Here is an 18290-nt window from a genome sequence, read left to right as displayed (position 1 = left end):
TCTCTCGGGAAGGGGTGCGTGTGTCTGACGGGGTGCGTGTGTCTGTCGGGGTGCGTGTGTCTGTCGGGGTGCGTGTCTGTCTGTCGGGGTGCGTGTTTACCTTGAAGGGCACCATATAAGCGCAAGTGGTTGTTGTTACGGTCTGTAATGCAACCATCAAAACTAACTGGCGGGCTCTAATTGTATTTATATTTGGGTTCCAGGCAAATCCTTTCGTCACGAGCAGTGCGAGGAGCGGAACGGTTATCAGACCAATGCCAAAGGAGCCAAGACATTTGTGGAATGGGTTCCAAAGTTTGCTGGCGTCATTCCAACCGACATGTGTAAACTAACCTGCCGGGCCAAGGGCACGGGTTATTACGTGGTGTTTTCTCAGAAGGTAAGGGCGTGGAATTTCAAGCCAGAGAGTTTACAGGGTGAGTGGGCGGACAGACAGACAGACAGACAGACAGACTGACGACCTTACTCATTCTTCCCCTGCAACCAGATGTCAGCCTTGGTCAGTCTTGCGCTCTTGCCTCCCGAGTCAGAGAGGATGTGGGTTCAAAGCCTCACGTCCTGGACTTTGGGTTCACATTCCAGATCAACGTTCCAATGCAGCAAAGGGCTGAGTTGTTGGAGGTGATGTCAATGGATGTGGTTCAGCGGAAAAAGCCAAAGTGGCCTTGCTTTTTTTGGGTGGGAGTACTCCGTAGATATATATTAAAAAATCCTCAGCGTCTTCTAACTTCAAGCCAACTTTAAAATATCCTTGTTGTCAAACCTCGCCCGGGAGAACCAGCCTGTGATCTGCTAACCCTGGATTCACACTCTTTCCCCTTCCGCACTTCTTACTAAATCCAAGTGTCAGCCTGCCTTGGTGGGTAGCATTCTCGCCTCTGAGGTACAAGGTTGCGGGTTCAAGCCGATGCTTTTGCACTCTTTAGCCTGACACCCTGATGTAGCCTTTGTCACCTCCCGGCTGGACTATTCAAACGCCCTCCTCACCAGTCTCCCATCCACTACCATCCATAAAATACAACTCATTCAGTCCTTGCCATACTGCACTGGCTCCCTATCCCAGAGAGGATCGATTTTAAGATTCTCACCCTTGTATTCAAGTCCCTGCACTCCTCTGGACCTCCCTACCTCTCTGACCTCCTCTCTCCTCAAAATAATACCCGTTGCCTTCGTTCCTCCGGGTCTGGCCTCCTACTTGTCCCCCGAGTCCTCCGCTCCTCCCTCGGTGGCCGTGCCTTCAGCCACTATGCCCCGAGGCTCTGGAACTGCCTTCCTCACTCCCTTCGTTTCGCTCCCTCCCTTCCCATTTTCAGGTCTCTGCTGAAGACCTTTCTTTTCGACCGCGCCTTTGGTCACCTTCCAACACCTCCCCCTGGCTCAGTCCCGGGATCCGTTACTGTAAAGTGCTCTGAGACTCTGATCGGGTGGAGGGCGCTATATAAATCCAAGTTGTTTTTGTTGTTGTAGTGCTGGGGGTTGTGGAGAGCACTTGACTGTCAGAGATGCCATCTTTTGAATGAGGTGTTAAAAACAAGACCCTGTCTGTATCTATTCAAGTGGACATTTGAGATCCTTTTTGCAAAGAGAAGGGAATTTCTCCCGGTGTTCTGCCCAACCCCTACCCCCTCACCCCCACCAGATAAAATTGAGCATTTGTTTCCTGGCTGCTTGTTGGATTTTGCAGGGTGCAAATCGCTTTCCGGGGGATAATAACCCCTTCAAAAAAATAAATAATAATCATTTGGTCACTCAATCCACGACTGTTGGTGGGACACTGCTGTGCGCAATTTGCTACTGCATTTCACCCAAAAAATATACAGTCTATTCACTTTACAGTATATTCTGTGAAGCGCTTTGTGACATCTCAATGATGTGATTAAGGCGCAATATTGAATGCAAGGATTGGTATTATTATTAAGTTGTTATTGTATGAGCTTCCCCTGCAATGAGTTTGGTGGTGTAAAGGTTTCTCGAGTTGAGCTCTTGTATCCTCTTGTTCGCTTCCACTGCTGAGATGCTTATCTCCTCTGTCCCTCAGGTGATTGACGGCACTGAGTGCCAGCCCTACAGCACTTCAGTGTGTGTGCGGGGACGTTGTGTACGGACTGGCTGCGACGGCATCATAGGCTCCAAGCTCCAGTACGACAAGTGTGGCATGTGCGGGGGGGACAGCTCCACCTGCATCAAAGTCGCCCGCACCTTTACAAAGAGAAGGTAATATTAACCCCTTGGAACTTGCCCACACACACACACACACACACACACACAGTCACTGCGCTCAACACTAACCACTCTGAAGGCCTTTGAGACGTTTCAGAGTGATAAGGTGCTATAAAAACACAATCTCTTTCTCACTCTCTTGTCTCTCTTCCTGACCCTTTTCTCTCTTTTTCAGTTTGCTCTTTCTCTTTTTCTCTTTTTTACATTTATATAGCGCCTTTCGTGACAGAAGGATGTCCCAAGGTGCCAGACATTTAAGGGTTTAGCACCGGAGCTGGGATTTGGAATCAAGAGGGCTGGAGGGAAGGGAAGGTGGGAAGATGACCAAAGGCACAGTGAAAGAGGAAGGTCTTGAGACCGGCCTTGAAGGAGGCAAGGGAGGGGGCGAGGCAGAGGTGCTGAGGCAGACGTGCTCCGGGATGGAGTTCCAGAGGGTGGGGGCAGTCGAGCTGAAACCGCCAATGGTGGGATGCGCAGAGCGGGGGACATGGAGCAGGACAGTGCCCACCAAGCTGGTGTTAAGAGATGACAGAGGTAAGGAGGAGCAAAGTCATGGAGGGCTTTAAAAGTTAACGCGAGGATTTTAAACTTGATCCTCTGAGGGATGGGGAGCCAGAGGAGCCAGGCAAGGATGGGGCTGATCGGTTCACTGGCCTTTAATTGCCATAAAAAGCTCGGAAGCCACCATGGTAAACAGATAACGATATGCTTAAGATAAGATGATGAACTGTAATTGTCAGGAAGGGTAGGAAACTACTTTGTAAACAGCAGCAATGAAACGTTTGACCCCTGATCCTTTCCCTCCCCGCAAAAAAAGTCCTGAGCGACTCTTTGGCATATCCTGCATTTCCCTTGTGCCCGTTCCTTTCCTCAGAACAGATTCTCCATTTGGTTCACCCGGAAAGCCTGCTATAGTGCAAGTCTGTTGTAGCTCTCTTCTTTATAACTGGTTTGCTCACATCATGAGGACCTGCAGCCTACACTACACTGGCTTGTGCCACCTAGCCTGCTCACAGTCGTAATAATATAATAATCTTTGCACTTGATACAGAGCCTTATCAAATCAGTGAAATGATGCAATACTGCCTGCTTTTATACAGCGCCTTTCACGTCAGGAGGACGGCTCAAAGCACTTTGCGTACGCATTCAAGCCGGGCGGGATGGAGGGTGGGAGAGTTGAAGAGAGTTGGGATAAGGAAAGATGATAATTTTGCATAGGCAAAAATGCAGAGGATGGTCTCGTGGCTGGCATTAAAAAAAGAGGAGGGAAGGGGTAAATCAGAGGGACTCTGGGAGAGCAAGGTCAGAGTAGCTGAAAGCTCGACAGTGGGGCAGATCAAGTGGGGGAGATAATGAAGTCAGGGTTCACTGTAGAGTCGCAGGAATTGGCGGAGAAAGTGGGGGGATGGGGGTGGACAGGACCTGGAAGGACTTGAATATGTGCACAAGGATCTTGAATTTGATCCACTGGTGTCCGGAGGTGCTTTACAGTAAAACCCAGTGAATGGCTTTGAGAAGTTTCAACAGTGTGATGATACGCTGTATCAAATACAAGGATTATTATTAATATGTATTATTTTTCGCTACTGTGATCAGCCCAACCTTGGAAAAAAAGCATTCATTCTAGTGGAATGACACAAAATGATTCCTTAATTGCCATTTTGCCAGCGCTAACTAAGATCTGGATCTGAACAGCATGTGCTCCAGACAGCAGTAACCTAGGTTCCTGTTTGCATTCCTGTCTACATTCTCTCTGTCTCTCTCTCTCTCAATTTCTCTCTCGGGCTTGTTTAAACAATAAATGGGATTAAGTTCCACCTGGATCTAGATTTACTCTATTAATATCATTTCGGAATATCCGTTGTTTCGCCCACAATGTATACAGTCAATTGACTTCACGTTTATTCTGTAAAGCTTTGAGACATCTCAAAGACATGATAAGGTGCTGTATCAAATGCAAGGATGATTATTAATTATTATTATATCCAGAATTTGGCAAGTTATTCAATCCAACCTTTTTAAAAGAAATTTACAGAAAGCCAACTTCGGAATTATTGCTGCATTTATCAATATGTCCGACTGGAAACGGGTTGCCAGTAAGGTTGGTTCCTAGAACTATGTCCACCGCCCTGCCCACCCCACCTACAGGCTTTCTGCCCCCACCATTTGGAACTCCAACCCACAATCCCTTTGCCTCGCCCCATCCCTTGCCTCCTTCAGGACTTGTCTCAAGACCTTTCTCTCGGTCACTGCCCTGCCCCCACCCCTCCTGATCCCAACCCCCAGCTCAGGTGCAAATCCTTTACAGTCCAGCGCCTCAGGCCGTCCTCCCAAAGTGAAAGTTGCTATTCATTGTGATTTGTTGTTGTGGTTGAGGGCAGGGGACGCATTTAAAACACAGCTTGATGCTACTAATGGGTGTGGAGGGTGTGGACTGGGAGGATGGTAGCACGAGTGTTGTGGAAGGGTGAGATGAGATGGGCTAAAGGGCTTTCTTCCTTCAAGCTGATCTTGATCTTGTGATAAAGCTTTCCACCAGAGAGATCAGTCTGCTGTTGACCCAGTTTAGCCCTAGTCAGGCACAAGGAGCTCAAAATTAGTAGAGTCCTGAAGCATAGTGGTTAGAGCATTCACCTTCAAGCGAGAGGACCCAGGTTCGTTTCCCAGGCAGGGCGTAATATTAGGCAAGTTTTCTTATTCCACACACCTCTGTTTACCTAGTAATAAGTAGGAACCCGGTTGTTAGTCAATTGGCAGATTGCTTTCCAGGGATAATAATCCTCAAAATAATAATAGTTTGGTCAATCAATCCACGACTGTTTGTGCGACACTGCTGTGTGCAATTGGCTGTTGTGTTTCGCCCACAAAATATACAGTCAATATCACTTCACAATATATTCTGGACTTTGAAATGTCTCAACGACCTGAAAAAGCGCTATATCAAATGCAAGGATAATTTATTATTATAACCAAGATGAATTTTCCTGCAATTCTTAAGAGCTCTTAAATTTCTAGGTGTAATTTCGTGCCTCAGAACCTCATGCTGAGGCACTGCAGGCAGTTTTCTTTCCCATCATGACTTTTCTCTGCCTCAATCCTTCTCGTCCCACTTCCTTCTCCTCCAGCATTGGCTATACAGACGTGGTGAAGATCCCCGCCAAGGCAACGCACATCAAAGTCCGTCAGTTCAAGCCCAAGGGGCAGCACAGGTTCACGGCCTACCTGGCGGTCAAGCGTAAGAACGGGGAATACCTCTTCAACGGCAAGTACATGATCTCCACCTCCGAGAACATCGTGGACCTGAACGGGACGGTGCTCAATTACAGCGGCTGGAGCCAGCGGGACGACCAGCTCCACTCGATGGGCCCCGGGGCATTGAGGGAACCTCTGATTGTCCAGATCCTGGCCACCGATCCCGGGAAACCCTTGGACGTCCGCTACAGCTACTTCATCCCCAAGAAGCAAGCCTCGGAAGCTGAGGGGAATTCCATTGGGTCGCTGACCAAAGTGGGGGCCAGGCAGACCCACCAGGTCAAGTGGATCACGGGCCCGTGGCTGTCCTGCTCGCGAACGTGCGACACAGGCTGGCAGACCAGGACTGTGCAATGTAAGGACTGGCGGTCCAAGCTGACCAAGGGGTGCCCACTGTCCCAGAGACCCTCGGCCTTCAAGCAGTGCTTTTCGAGGAAATGCTAAAGAGTTTTAACGGACTCCTGTCTTTTTGGTCGTGTTTCGTTTGCTCTTTTGGTTTCATTATATTCCATTCCGTTCGTTCCCTGTGTGTCCAGAGATCTGGCGACGGATGGAGGGCTGGATGGAGGGGAGGGCAAAAAAAAAATTGTGGCTTTTTTTTCCCCGCCCCTCCCTCAACCCTTCCCCCCCTCCCCAACCCCCCACCCACTCGCCCTCCCTCACCACAACCACCACCACCGTCAATGTGGGGTGTAGGTGGAGAACAACCCAGACAATGAGAATCTGCCTCATTGTTGGACTGCGGCGATGTGTGGATGCACTGCCTTCTGCACTCCAGAACACCTTGTCAGGGTGAAGATGCGAGCGTAGACAGGAAGGATGGGGTAGGGAGTGGTGATCTGCGGCGTGAGCACTAGCAAGTAAAGGTGATTCCAGGGACCCCAGTGGGACATGTCACCTGCCCCTTCAGCTGCGTGATTACAAGGAGCAGCATGAGCCATTGCCCTCGCGGCAACCATGTTGCATCGTACAAGTGCAATTTGTTTTGTGTGCACGGCACTGGAGTGTGCTCAGGGGATAATGAGTTGACTGCTGGCTCCCAGCCCATCGCCCTTTCAGCTGTAAGCAATCATGGGTCTTCTAGGGCACAATCTGACCACAGATCCTCTTCATAAGGGGATTTGCTATTCTTGCAGCATGTGTAAGCCCCGAGCAAACACAGCGGTATACAGCTGTGTTTGCTCGTGGCTTATATATGCTGTAAAATGCACCAGTGCAATAGGGATGATTCCTGTTTCTACCACAGATCCCATCCTGGAGCCCCAAAGTCCCACTAGATCTTAGCCTGACCGCCCTATGTGTTTTGGGGGTGGGGGGGAGCGGGGTTGAAAAATTTAAGGTGGGAAAATTCTAGAAATTACAGAGAATTCTTAAATCCCATTTAATTTCAAAGCTGGATATTCTTGGGCCCTGAGACAATCCTAAACTGGATTTAGGAGTCTTCCATGGTTCTGCTCTTTCTAAAAAAAAAATGAAGACAAAAGAAATGCCTTTTAACAAGGATTTCAGAACTCCGAATGGGAGTGGGTGGTTAAAAGATATACATCCTTCCTGTGACAGCGTAGAGTTAATTGGGGAGTGGGAGGGTATCCTCCTTGTAGAGGAGGTAAACAGGGTCTCTTTGGAGCTGAACTGGCTCCATGGTGACATGTTTGGCAACGGAATGCCGGAATCGAGATGGCCCTCTCTGGCGGTCTCGGTAGTCGGGCTCCTGAGCCAGGCGGGTCCGCAGTATTCCAGGACACTGCTAATGACAGCATATCCCAGCCTGGATCATCAGCAGGACTTAGAAGGGCAGACCAGTTACTGGGGGCAGGGAATCCTCCACAAGTCAAAGACCCAACGGGTAGGGTGGTACTAGCTGGACAAGCAGTGATGGGGGGAGGGGAAGGGTGTTGAGAGAGTGGTGGTGGGAAGGAAGAAAACACAGCACTGATATAATTTATTTTTCTTTTGAACGACTGTCATGTGAAATTGATGTGAAACACTTATTTATTGTTATTTAATATGAAGTACCAGAAATCGGAGGGTGAACGGTTTTATCTTTTTTTCCGTCTCGACGATTTAAAACAGGGAAGCACCCCACACGGCTCTTTCGTCAGCGTTTTAATTTGTGCGTCGATCCCTTGCGTCAGGCGTTTTCAGCCTTCCGCTGTTCAATTTTTGTTTCAAAAGAACGTGTGTGATTACGTGGTGCACAGCACTGGCTGCTCTCTGTGTGCTGTTGTGACTTGCGCTTTCCTTGTGCGTTCTCGCGTGTGTGTAAATCAAACGAAAACTTATTTCCATTGACTTCCACCCCAAAGCGGTACAATTTCCCCTGGCCTTCCCTTTCACCCCTCCCCCCGTAAAAGCGTAAGCGAGGAAATGCGTTAAAAGTATTCTGTAATACCCAAAAAAAAGTAACAATTATTGTGTAATGTGTATTAATCCTGCGACTTTTTTACCACATCAGTAATACCCTGTAATGTACTGTAAAAAGAAACACATTAACTTTCATCCTTTGTGTAACGGATGCAGAAATTCACCTTTTTGATACGTGTAAATTACATATTCCCAAACCTGACCCTTGTGGTCTCACAACTTGAAACATCCTTTTGTTGTCTTTTACGCTTCAGCTTCAAGTACATTTATATACATTTGCCTTTGGTATAGCACCTTTCATGTCAGGAGGATACCTCAAAGCATTTCACAGGATTCGCTGTACAATATTTTGACGGCTAACACAACAGCCAATTTGCACCTAAGCAACATCCCACAAACAGCCATGGAGTGAGTGACTAATTTTATTTGGAGAGCTTGTTAGGCAGGATACCGGGAGAAACTCCCCTCTCTTTTCGAGTAGCGCCATGGGATCTTTACCGTCCTTCTGAACAGGCAAACAGGACTTCAGTTTACGTCTCATATGTAAGTAGGCACCTCTGATGATGCAACACATCCCCAGCTTAGACTTGTGATCACAAGTCCCGACGTGGGTATTGAACCCACAGTCAGGCTGACACACATAGATAACAAGTCACAAGTACTAGCATTTATACAGTGCCTCTCATGGTCAGACCCCACCTGAAGTACTGCGTTCAATTTTGGGCACCGCACCTCAGGAAGAATGTATTGCCTGAGGAGGGTGTGCAGCGCAGGTTCATCAGAACGATACCAGGGCTTAAAGGGTTAAATTATGAGGACAGGTTGCATGAACTTGGTCTCTATACCCTTTAGAAGGTTGAGGGGTGATCTGATTGAGAGTTTTAAAATAATAAAGAGAATCGATGGGGTAGATACAGAGATATAGGGGAATTCAGAACAAGGGGGCATCATCTTAAAATTAGAGCTAGGCCATTTAGGAGTGAAGCAATTTTTCACCCAAAGGGTAGCGGAAATCTGGAACTCTCTTCCCCCAAAAGGTTGTGGATGTGGATCCATTCACATTTTCAAGACTGAGGTGGATAGATTTTTGTTAGGTTGATATCAAGGGATACAGGGCAAAGATGGGTAATTGGAGTTGAGGTACAGATCAGCCATGATCTTGCAGAATAGGCTCGATTGGCTGAATGGCCTACTCCTGTTTCTATGTGGGAGCACTTTCTGAAACGCTTTGCACATTGCTTGGACTCCAGCAGTCACCTCCCAACATGCAAACTCCGGGGTCCCTCAAGCCTCAGATCTTGCCACTAGGGGCCCATGGTCTTTAAAATTAAGATTGTGCTGAAATTAGAATTAATTTAGTCTCAATTTGAAAAATCACAGTGCCTAGGAGGAGGGGAAGCACTGCATTATCAGAAGTGCCATTCTTCAGGTAAGGCAGAGGTAAGTTTCAAAACCTTGCAGTATTACAAAATAATACTTTGATGTAGCACCTATGGGTTCCAAATCCCAACATGGGGGCTTGAAACCACTACTGACTACTAACTCAAAGACAAGAATGCTGCCAACTTAACCAGGTTGACACACAATGATATTCAAGCCCAGGTATATTTCGTACTATATGAAACCTAAGATTCTTACTTTGTTCACAATAAAAAATACATTCATTTGATACAGCGCCTGTAACATCTCAAAAGCTCTTCACAAGAGTTTACTGTGAAGTGCAGAGACGGTAATTTGTCAGCAAGTGTGGCAGCGAATTTGGCACATGAAACAGCCAATGGAAACAAATGACCGGTTGTGTCTGGAGATTGTTGGCCAGGACTCAAGGAAAAACTCCCTTCTCTTCTTGAACCCACAAATGAGCACTCGGCCAAAGGAAGGCACCTTGGACCGTTCAGCTGTCTCCCCAGTAATGCACTGGAAGCGCATTTTAAAAATCCCGATATAGTGAGGACTTTAACCTGCAATCTTCTGGCTCAGAGATGAGAGTGCTACCAACTGAGCCATTGTGCTTGAGCTGGTGAAAGAACCCAAGCCGTCATTGCCAGAAGGGTTACAGAGAGTAACAGACCTGAGAAAAAGAAAAGGGCATCAGAAACAGAGGATGTGAAGACGCAAGCTGACGTTTTAGCTTTGAAATTACAGTTTGCACGGGCCAAAACAAGAGGGACATTTATAGACTTGGAAATTGTCACTAACTCCCATCAAAGAAAAGTTTTTGGAGCCTGGGTGGTGGAGAGTGTTGAGGGTTTTTTTTCACCCAGACTTTGGGGACAGAAGGATGGAACATAAATACAATGTTTCGTAGCAGATTTGATGGCATATTGAAAAATTATCCAACGACATGTGGGAAGTTGCATTCTTAAACCAAGGAGGTCTTCCCCCCCCAATCTTCAAATTCTAACCAGTCTTATCTTGTGAGACCCTTTTTTGTCTAAAGACAACATGGGACTCAGGAAAATGCTTCAATCCGGTTCTGGAAGCTGGTTCCTTTTTCTTAGAGCTGTGGAACAACAGGGCTTCTGAGTTGCGAATGTTCTTTAATTCTACAGTAACAACAACAAATTACATTTATAATAATAATAAAAATAACAATTCTTCCATTTGATATAGCACCTTCTCCCGTCGTTGAGACATCGCAAAGCACTATGCAGAATATACTGTAAAGTGATTATACTGTATATTTTGTGGGCAAAACGCGGCAGCTAATTGCACACAGCAGTGTCCCACATACAGTCTTGGATTGAATGACCAAATTATTATTTTGTTTTTAATTATTTTTTATCCTTTGAAGGGATTATTACCCCCGAAAATGCGATCTGCCAATCAACTAACAATTGGGTTCCTACTTACTGCTAGGTAATAGAGGCGTGTGGTGGCAAGAAACTTGCCCAACCTTTCAAACCCATGTCCTTTCGCTTGCAAGGCGAGTGCTCTAAACGTGAAACTATAGGACTCCACAGTATTTAGGACTGTGAATTCGAGGCAAAACGACCTTGCATGCCAGGACTGAGTGGGATTTGGGACCCCATATTGCTGTCCGCCTATAATTGGCAAAAGAGTCAGAGAGGTGAAGTGGAGAATGTTTTTTATCCAAGAGAGTTGTTACGGTCTACAATGCACTGATGGAAAGGGTGGGGGAAGCAGATTCGATAATAGCTTTCAAAAGAGAATTAGATAGTTACTTAAAAAGGAAAAATTTGCGGGGCTAAGGGGATAAGAGTGGAGAAGAACATTTCTTTTAAAGTACCGGCACAGACACGATGGGCCAAACGGCCTACTTCTATGCTGTAGGATTCTACAGAACTGCCAGTTACCAGCTGTACCAACTCTGTTGGCAACAATTGAGCATCAAGTACAGGTACAGGTACAGTAGCCGGGCTCATGATTAGGCAGAGTCAACGTGGCTTTACAAAAGGGAAGTCATGCTTAACAAATCTTTTAGAGTTCTTTGAGGATGTAACTAACAGGTTAGATAGGGGGAAACCAGTAGATGTGGTGTATTTAGATTTTCAGAAGGCATTCGACAAGGTACCACGTAAAAGGCTGCTAAACAAGATTAGGGCCCATGGAATTAAAGGCAATATATTAGCATGGATCGAAGAGTGGATAACGGGAAGAAAACAGAGAGTAGGGATAAACAGGTCCTTCTCAGATTGGCAAGATGTGGAGTGCCACAAGGATCAGTGCTTGGGCCTCAACTATTTACAATCTATATCAATGATCTAGAAGAGGACATAGAACTTAAAATATTTAAATTTGCGGATGATACTAAGCTTGGTGGGAGAGTAAGCTCTGAGGATGACACAAAAAGGTTGCAAAGGGATATAGATAGGCTGGGTGAGTGGACAAGAAGGTGGCAGATGGAATATAATGTGGGAAGTGTGAAGTTATTCGCCTAGATAGCAAAAGCAGAAAAGCAGATTATTTTCTAGAGGGGGAGAGACTAGATAGTGTTAGTGTTCAAAGGGATTTGGGTGTCCTTGTACACCAGTCACAAAAAGTTAGTATGTAGGTTCAGCAAGCAACTGGGAAGGCTATGAGGATAGGTTGAGTAAACTAAGCCTATATTCTCTAGAATATAGAAGAATTAGGGGTGATCTTATAGAAACATATAAGATCCTTATGGGGCTTGACAGAGTAGACAGTGTGAGACTGTTTCCCCTGGAAGGAGAATCTATAACTAGGGGTCACAATCTTAAGATTAAGGGTCAGCCTTTTCGAACAGAGTTGAGGAAACACTTCTTCACTCAGAGGGTAGTGAATTTATGAAATTCTCTGCCCCAGAAAGCTGTAGATGCTCAGTCCTTGAACATATTCAAGACTGAGATTGATAGATTTCTAAACGTAGAGGGATTAAGGGATATGGGAATAAGGTGGGCAGATGGAGTTAGGTTAGAAGATCAACCATGATTTTATTGAATGGCGGGGCAGGCTCAAGGGGCCAAAGGGCCTACTCCTGCTCCTAATTCCTATGTTCCTATGTAAGCTGAATAGCCTTTAAAGACCAACCTTGTGTAGTCCCATAGCATAGTGGTTAGCGCGCTCGTCTCGCAAGCGAGAGGATCCGGGTTCGATTCCTGCGCGAGGCTGAACCTTTAGCAAGTTTCTTTACTCCACACGTTCCTGTTCACCTAGCAGTAAATACGAACCCAGTTGGCGGATCTTATTCTGGGGGTAATAATCCCTCCAAGAAAAAGAAAAAATATGGCCACTCTATCCACGACTGTTTGTGGGACACTGCTGTGCGCAATTGGCTGGCGCATTTCGCCCACAAAATACAGTCAATCCGCTTTACACTATATCCTGTGAAGTGGTTTGAGGCTTCTCTACGATGTGATAAGGTGCCATATCGATGCCCTCACACTTACGCATCCCTTTGTGTGAAGAAGGCCAGTGATCCATATTTCTGCTTCAGAAGGTCTTGGCTCTCGGTCAGGGATGAAGCCACTCATCAGGACTTGAGCTCACAATCTAGGCTGATGCTGCATTGAAGTGCTGAAAGAAGGATCGCATTGTCCAAGGTGCCGTTCTGTGGATGAGACATTGAACCGCAGACCAATGCTGTTCAGGCTGATATTATCGGAAAAGAGAACAGAGTTTCTCTTGATGTCCTGGCCAACTATCCTCCAAAATGAATTGGACATTCACTTCATGGTTGTTTGTGGGATCTTGCTGTATCCAAATTGGCTGCTGGGTCTGTCTACAAATTCAAATTAATCAGTGATTGTTTGACAGCAATTCCCAGTGATGAGTTTTCAAATGTTTTGATGTTATGCGCGCTGTATCAAATGCAAGGATTATTTTATTATTACAACTGCATGAGACCTTTGGTCTGTCCTCCTTGGGGAGAGGTAAGCAGAGTCTCCTTGGGACTGAGCTGTCTACAAGGTTAGTTGCCTAGCAATTGAATATCAGAATCAAGTCACCCTCTGTGATGGTTTCCAGTCTTGTTCCTGAGCCAGACGGGTCCGCAGTATTCCAGGGCACTGCTGATGCCAGCACAGCCCAGGCTAGCTCATCAGCAAGACCTGGAAGGGCAGACCAGTCGCTGGGAGCAGGGATTCTTCTCACTCAGCTCCTGTTAACCCTGTAAGCAAAAGCCCTAATGTGTTGAGTGGTCCAAGCTGGACAAGTAGCAGAAAGCTTACCAGTGTTCATGATTTTAGTTGATTAATCTGCAGCAACACATCCTCTGGGGTCCACCAAGTCTTTGGCTCTTGCCAACCTATACCTAAATACTCTTTAAGATTAGGTGAGCTGGGTGCATCCCTCTGAGAAGAGAGCATATTCCAGACAAATGGAAATTCAGATCCATATATGGCACACTCTGTAATTTGGTTCAGATAGTCTTAAAAACAACAATACATTGCATTTATATTGCATCTTTCAAGTCAGGAGGACATCCCAAGGCACTGGACAATAAGCGGTTTGCACCCGAGCCATGAATTGGGATCGGAGAGGTATGGAAGGTAAATGGGGATGGAGGAGGGAAGATAACCGAAAGCACAGTCAAAAAGGAAGGTCTTGAGACGGGCCTTGAAGGTGGCAAGGAAGAGGGTAAGGCAGAGGGGCTCCCGGATGGAGTTCCCGAGATTAGGGACAGAAAAGCTAAAGGTCCAACTGCCGCCAGTGGGAGCGGTCACGGTTATGGTGGGGGACTCGAAGCAGGCCAGTGCCTGCAGAACGGAGGCTGGGGACAGGTTGGTGAAGTTTTAATCGGTGGCAGAGGTAGGGAGGAGCAAGGCCGTAGAGGGTTCTTTTTCATCAAACACTACGATGGGTTTGCGCGAGTGCCTGATACCCGGGTGGCCAAAGGGATCCGAGATCCAGTGGTTGCAGCTGTCCATGAGCTTTGGTTACATCATCTGATCTTTTACTGCCACCTATAGGACACTCAAAAAGCTGCAGCTCTAATTCCATTTGACTTCCTGAATACCTTGTCCAGGTTCATTTCAAACGAATTACCTGCTCGTCTCTCTGCGCGACTGACTGATTGACGGACTGAGCCAGGCTGACACTTCTTGCAGATTGCGCCTGATGTGTTGCTTTGGGAAAAACCTAACCTATGTGTTCCCAAACGTGGCGCCACCTGCTGAGGACAATGCGATGGTACGACAGGACTTTTCCCGGGATGCAAAGTGTAGTGACTGCGGCAGCCAATTTGCGCACAGCTATTTGATTCACCTCTGGAATTTCCATGGAATTCTCAGTTGGATTTGGATAATCTTCAGCATGGTGATGGGGTGTCAGACACCCGGCTGACCCCCCCCCCCCCACCGCCCCCCCCACCCCAAAAAAAAAGATTGCCTCCACATCGCTGTGACCCTGATTCCGCCTGCGCTACCATCAGAGATATGAAACTCATCAAGTCTGCGCTGGTGTTTTTCTCCACACAAGCCACCCTGTGTAATCCCACTCTGTATCTCCCTCCCCCTCACCCAAAATATCTAAATGTGTGAACTGCACCAAAGTTCTATATGCATCAAGATTTTCGTTCCATCGACACATCTTAAGAATGACTATAAACAAGGATCATATATTATAATAATTGCACAATGTTCGCTCCTTCTTTCCCCACGAAGCTTCATGAGCCCCCCTCCCCCCCCATCCTTGCCCGGCTTCACTGGTTCCCCATTACCTAGGCTCAGAGGATCGAGTTTAAGATTCTTGTCCTCATCTTTCAAGCCCTCCATGGTCTTGCTCCACCTTACCTCTGCAACCTATTAAAGCTTCAACAACTTGTCCGTTCCCTCTGCTTTGCAAGTACTGGACTGTTCCACATCCCCCACCCAAGGATTGTTATTATTATTACATTTGGTGCTACAGTATTAAGATAGCGCCACTATTTTGATCAGCGATGCAGAGCAGATAACAGGAGCTTGTTAAATTTAGCTAGGGTTTCTCGCTCCAGTGACATTCCCCTCCTTCTCCTGCACACCCCTCGTCCCTTTTATTGGATGAAGTATGTTACTAGATGCTGGATGAGAAGTAGGATCAAACCCTCAGTCTGACATCCTCCCACACGTACATGCAGAAACATATACACACACACATAGATGCGCACACACACACACACATGCACATACATGCACAAACATACACACACACACGCACGTATATATATGTTCATGTTAGACAAATAAATCCACAGACCAAAATACACATATGTACATATACACACGTATATATACACACGGACACACACAACACGAACACACATACATGTATGTGTGCGGGAAGGACATCAAGGGTGGCAAGAATTACCACAGGCCCAATCGAGATTGGATCAAACAGAATCAGTGGAACCAGAAAAGCACTAAGCAGTGAAAACATTAAGGTAAGCGAGGAAAAAGCTGGATTCACAATAGAAAAAGGATAGGTTCGAAAAACAGGCGGGCCAGGATGGGCCGAATGGCCTTTTTCTGTGCTGAAGATTTCAATGTTCCTATTCTGTGTCCACAAACACACACATACACACACAGACACACACATAGTAATAATCCCTCAAAAAAAAATTGGTCATTTCAATCCATGGCTGTTTGTGGGACACTGCTGTGCGCAATTGGCTGCCGCATTTCGCCCACAAATATACAGTCAATTCACTTTACAGTCTATTCTGTGAAGCGCTTTGAGACGTCGAGAAGACACGATAAGCGCTATATCAAATGCAAGGATTATTATTATTATTATTATTATAGTCAATTAGCCTCACTTCCTGGGCTCACACTAATGATTGACCACTTAGGAAAGGTACAAAGGTGGGAGCCTGGCTGGACCTTGTGTAACTCTACCTCAGCATCATTACATGACTTCGGAGCTGGTAGTGGGGGCGTGCTGGGGGGGGGGGGGGGGGGGCGGAAATAAGAGATGGCAATAAAAGTGGGGGGGAAATATCAGGAAATGTTGTGAGTTCATGGACCCAGGCATTACTGAGCTGGATGTGCGGTTGAGGACTGCCATCTGCTGGCAGCGTTGTACCAGTGCCACTTCTTCCGCTCTTAACTCTTAAGATACCCAACATCATATCTGTGTTCAGTAAAATGCGGCGCGTGCAAAATATCATTGCGCTGTAACAAAAAAGCCTGACTCGTGGATATTTAGATCATAATGTTCTTGAAATTAGCATTGATTTTCTGCCCCCCCCCACCCACCCCCCCCCACCTCCTAGTTTTATGTTGTGTTTTAGGATACCCGTTTATGTTTCGAGTTATCCCTCAACCACTTTCTGAAACCCTTACCCTCAACTTCCTCCACTTCAAACATACAATTTTAGTGGCTATTTTATTGATATGAAAATTAACCGTTCATTCAAATTATGCCCCCCCCCCACCCCCACCCCCATCACCCCCTCACCCCCCACCCCCGCCCGAGAAAAAAAGGAACTAACACCGGCAGAGAGTGGTTGGGCTGAGTGGCTGTTTCTGTGTTGTATATTCTTTGTAAAATCTTTGTTGTTTGGGAAGTGATTAGCGAAATTGGACATTTTAAAGGGTTACCTTTAATATTGGCCATAATCGACATTTTGGGGGGGAAAAGGGTTAAACTGCTCAAGGGTTCTTTCTCTCTCTCTCTCTCTATCTCTCAAAAGAAGTACATGTTTATTTTTGAAAACAACACATAAGGCCCACTCATAATACTTCATTTGTGCTTACTGTGAAATTTTGATGAGTTTGAGCGTTTGAACCTCAACGCTTTAACAAGCGCCAGATCACTCTTAAGGTGGCGATTTGTCTCAATCCACAAACAAGGCACCAGCGAAGCTAATAAATCTCAGTTAGAGAGTAACTGAACCCAGCTGTTTTAACGTAACAAAATAAAACAATTATGCCCCAATGTATGTGTGAAGGGCTTTGCTCTCCTTCAGTTGATTTATGCGCCCCTTAAAACTTGACACTGTATCAAATATTTAAAACGAGTTGAATGTTGTTATCGCGCACCGTGAAAGCCAATGCAAACTTGGCATGAAATTCATAAAGTCTTATTAAAATGTCTTTTTCTTTTAACACTTTGAAAGTTTTTTTTTTGGGGGGGGGGTTAAAAGATGTGCATAGAGCTGTATTGTGCCCCCTTCTGTGCGCATATAACACGGTTCCACCTTAAAAATGACTTCACGCCGGGCATTTTTGGCTGAAACTCTTTGAAAATTGTAAAAGTTGGGAATTTTATACAAAAAGTGTTTTTTTTTCTCTCTCGTATTTTTACCCCCCTCCCCCCCCCACCCCCCCAAAAAAAGAAAAACTGCAAGGAAAAGCCAAGGTTTAAAAAGGAGCGTGTGCATGTGAGAGAGAGAAAGAGAAACAAATGATAACGACTTTAAAATCCGAGAAAAAGGGAAGTTTCATTCCCCCCCAAAAAAAATGTTGAGCTTTATTTCAAAAAGTACACGACCACCACCGACCCCCAAAATAAGACTCATTGCGCAATTTAGCAACTGGTTTGAAGTGAAATCCAATCAATAATAACGAGAGAAAGCGGGAGATCCAGTATTTTTTTAAAAAAAGCAGATTCCCTTTAGTAGTTTATTCCCAATTTACACTTCACATCGACATTTGGAAAGATTAATATATATATATGTGTGTGTGTGTGTGTGTGTGTTGGGGGGGAGTGGTGGTGGTGGGGGGGGGATGCAAATTAACATGAATCCTGTGAGTTACCAGTTAACTGATAAAGAGAAAAACTGGGGAGAGAGGAGGAAATAGGGGGAAATATATATTTTTTTAAAAAATTAACCTATTTCGAAATATCTTCCCTTCTGCCCCCCCCCCCCCAAAAAAAATATATATCCGAGAGCAAGGCAAGGAGTTCTGTGTGCTGAGTTGATGGATGATGGGATGGGCTGGGAGCCAGTTGGCCTGATGACTGGGTTACTTACGCTCAGAGCTGGGATAGGCTGTGTAGATTGGGGAGGGGGTGTGTAGGAGTGGGAGGGAGGGAGGGAGAGAGAGAGAGGC

At 46.1% G+C, this 18290-nt stretch overlaps 1 protein-coding gene across 1 annotated transcript in view; it reads left to right on the top strand.

Moving 5' to 3' along the window:
- LOC103185193 (A disintegrin and metalloproteinase with thrombospondin motifs 5) overlaps positions 1-6032 on the top strand; it is a 35672-nt gene extending 29640 nt beyond the window's left edge. The window contains exons 7-9 of the mRNA XM_042334025.1: positions 204-379; positions 2039-2214; positions 5346-6032. Of these exons, the coding sequence (XP_042189959.1) occupies positions 204-379; positions 2039-2214; positions 5346-5916 (923 nt within the window). The 3' untranslated portion in view covers positions 5917-6032. The remainder of the gene's footprint in view (positions 1-203; positions 380-2038; positions 2215-5345) is intronic.
- Positions 6033-18290: the final 12258 nt, after the last annotated feature.

The sequence above is a fragment of the Callorhinchus milii genome, unplaced genomic scaffold (assembly GCF_018977255.1).
Source record: "Callorhinchus milii isolate IMCB2004 unplaced genomic scaffold, IMCB_Cmil_1.0 Scaffold4, whole genome shotgun sequence".
Classification (NCBI taxonomy): domain Eukaryota; kingdom Metazoa; phylum Chordata; class Chondrichthyes; order Chimaeriformes; family Callorhinchidae; genus Callorhinchus; species Callorhinchus milii.
Note: the sequence above shows the minus strand (reverse complement) of the source record. Positions and strands in the feature narration are given on the sequence as shown.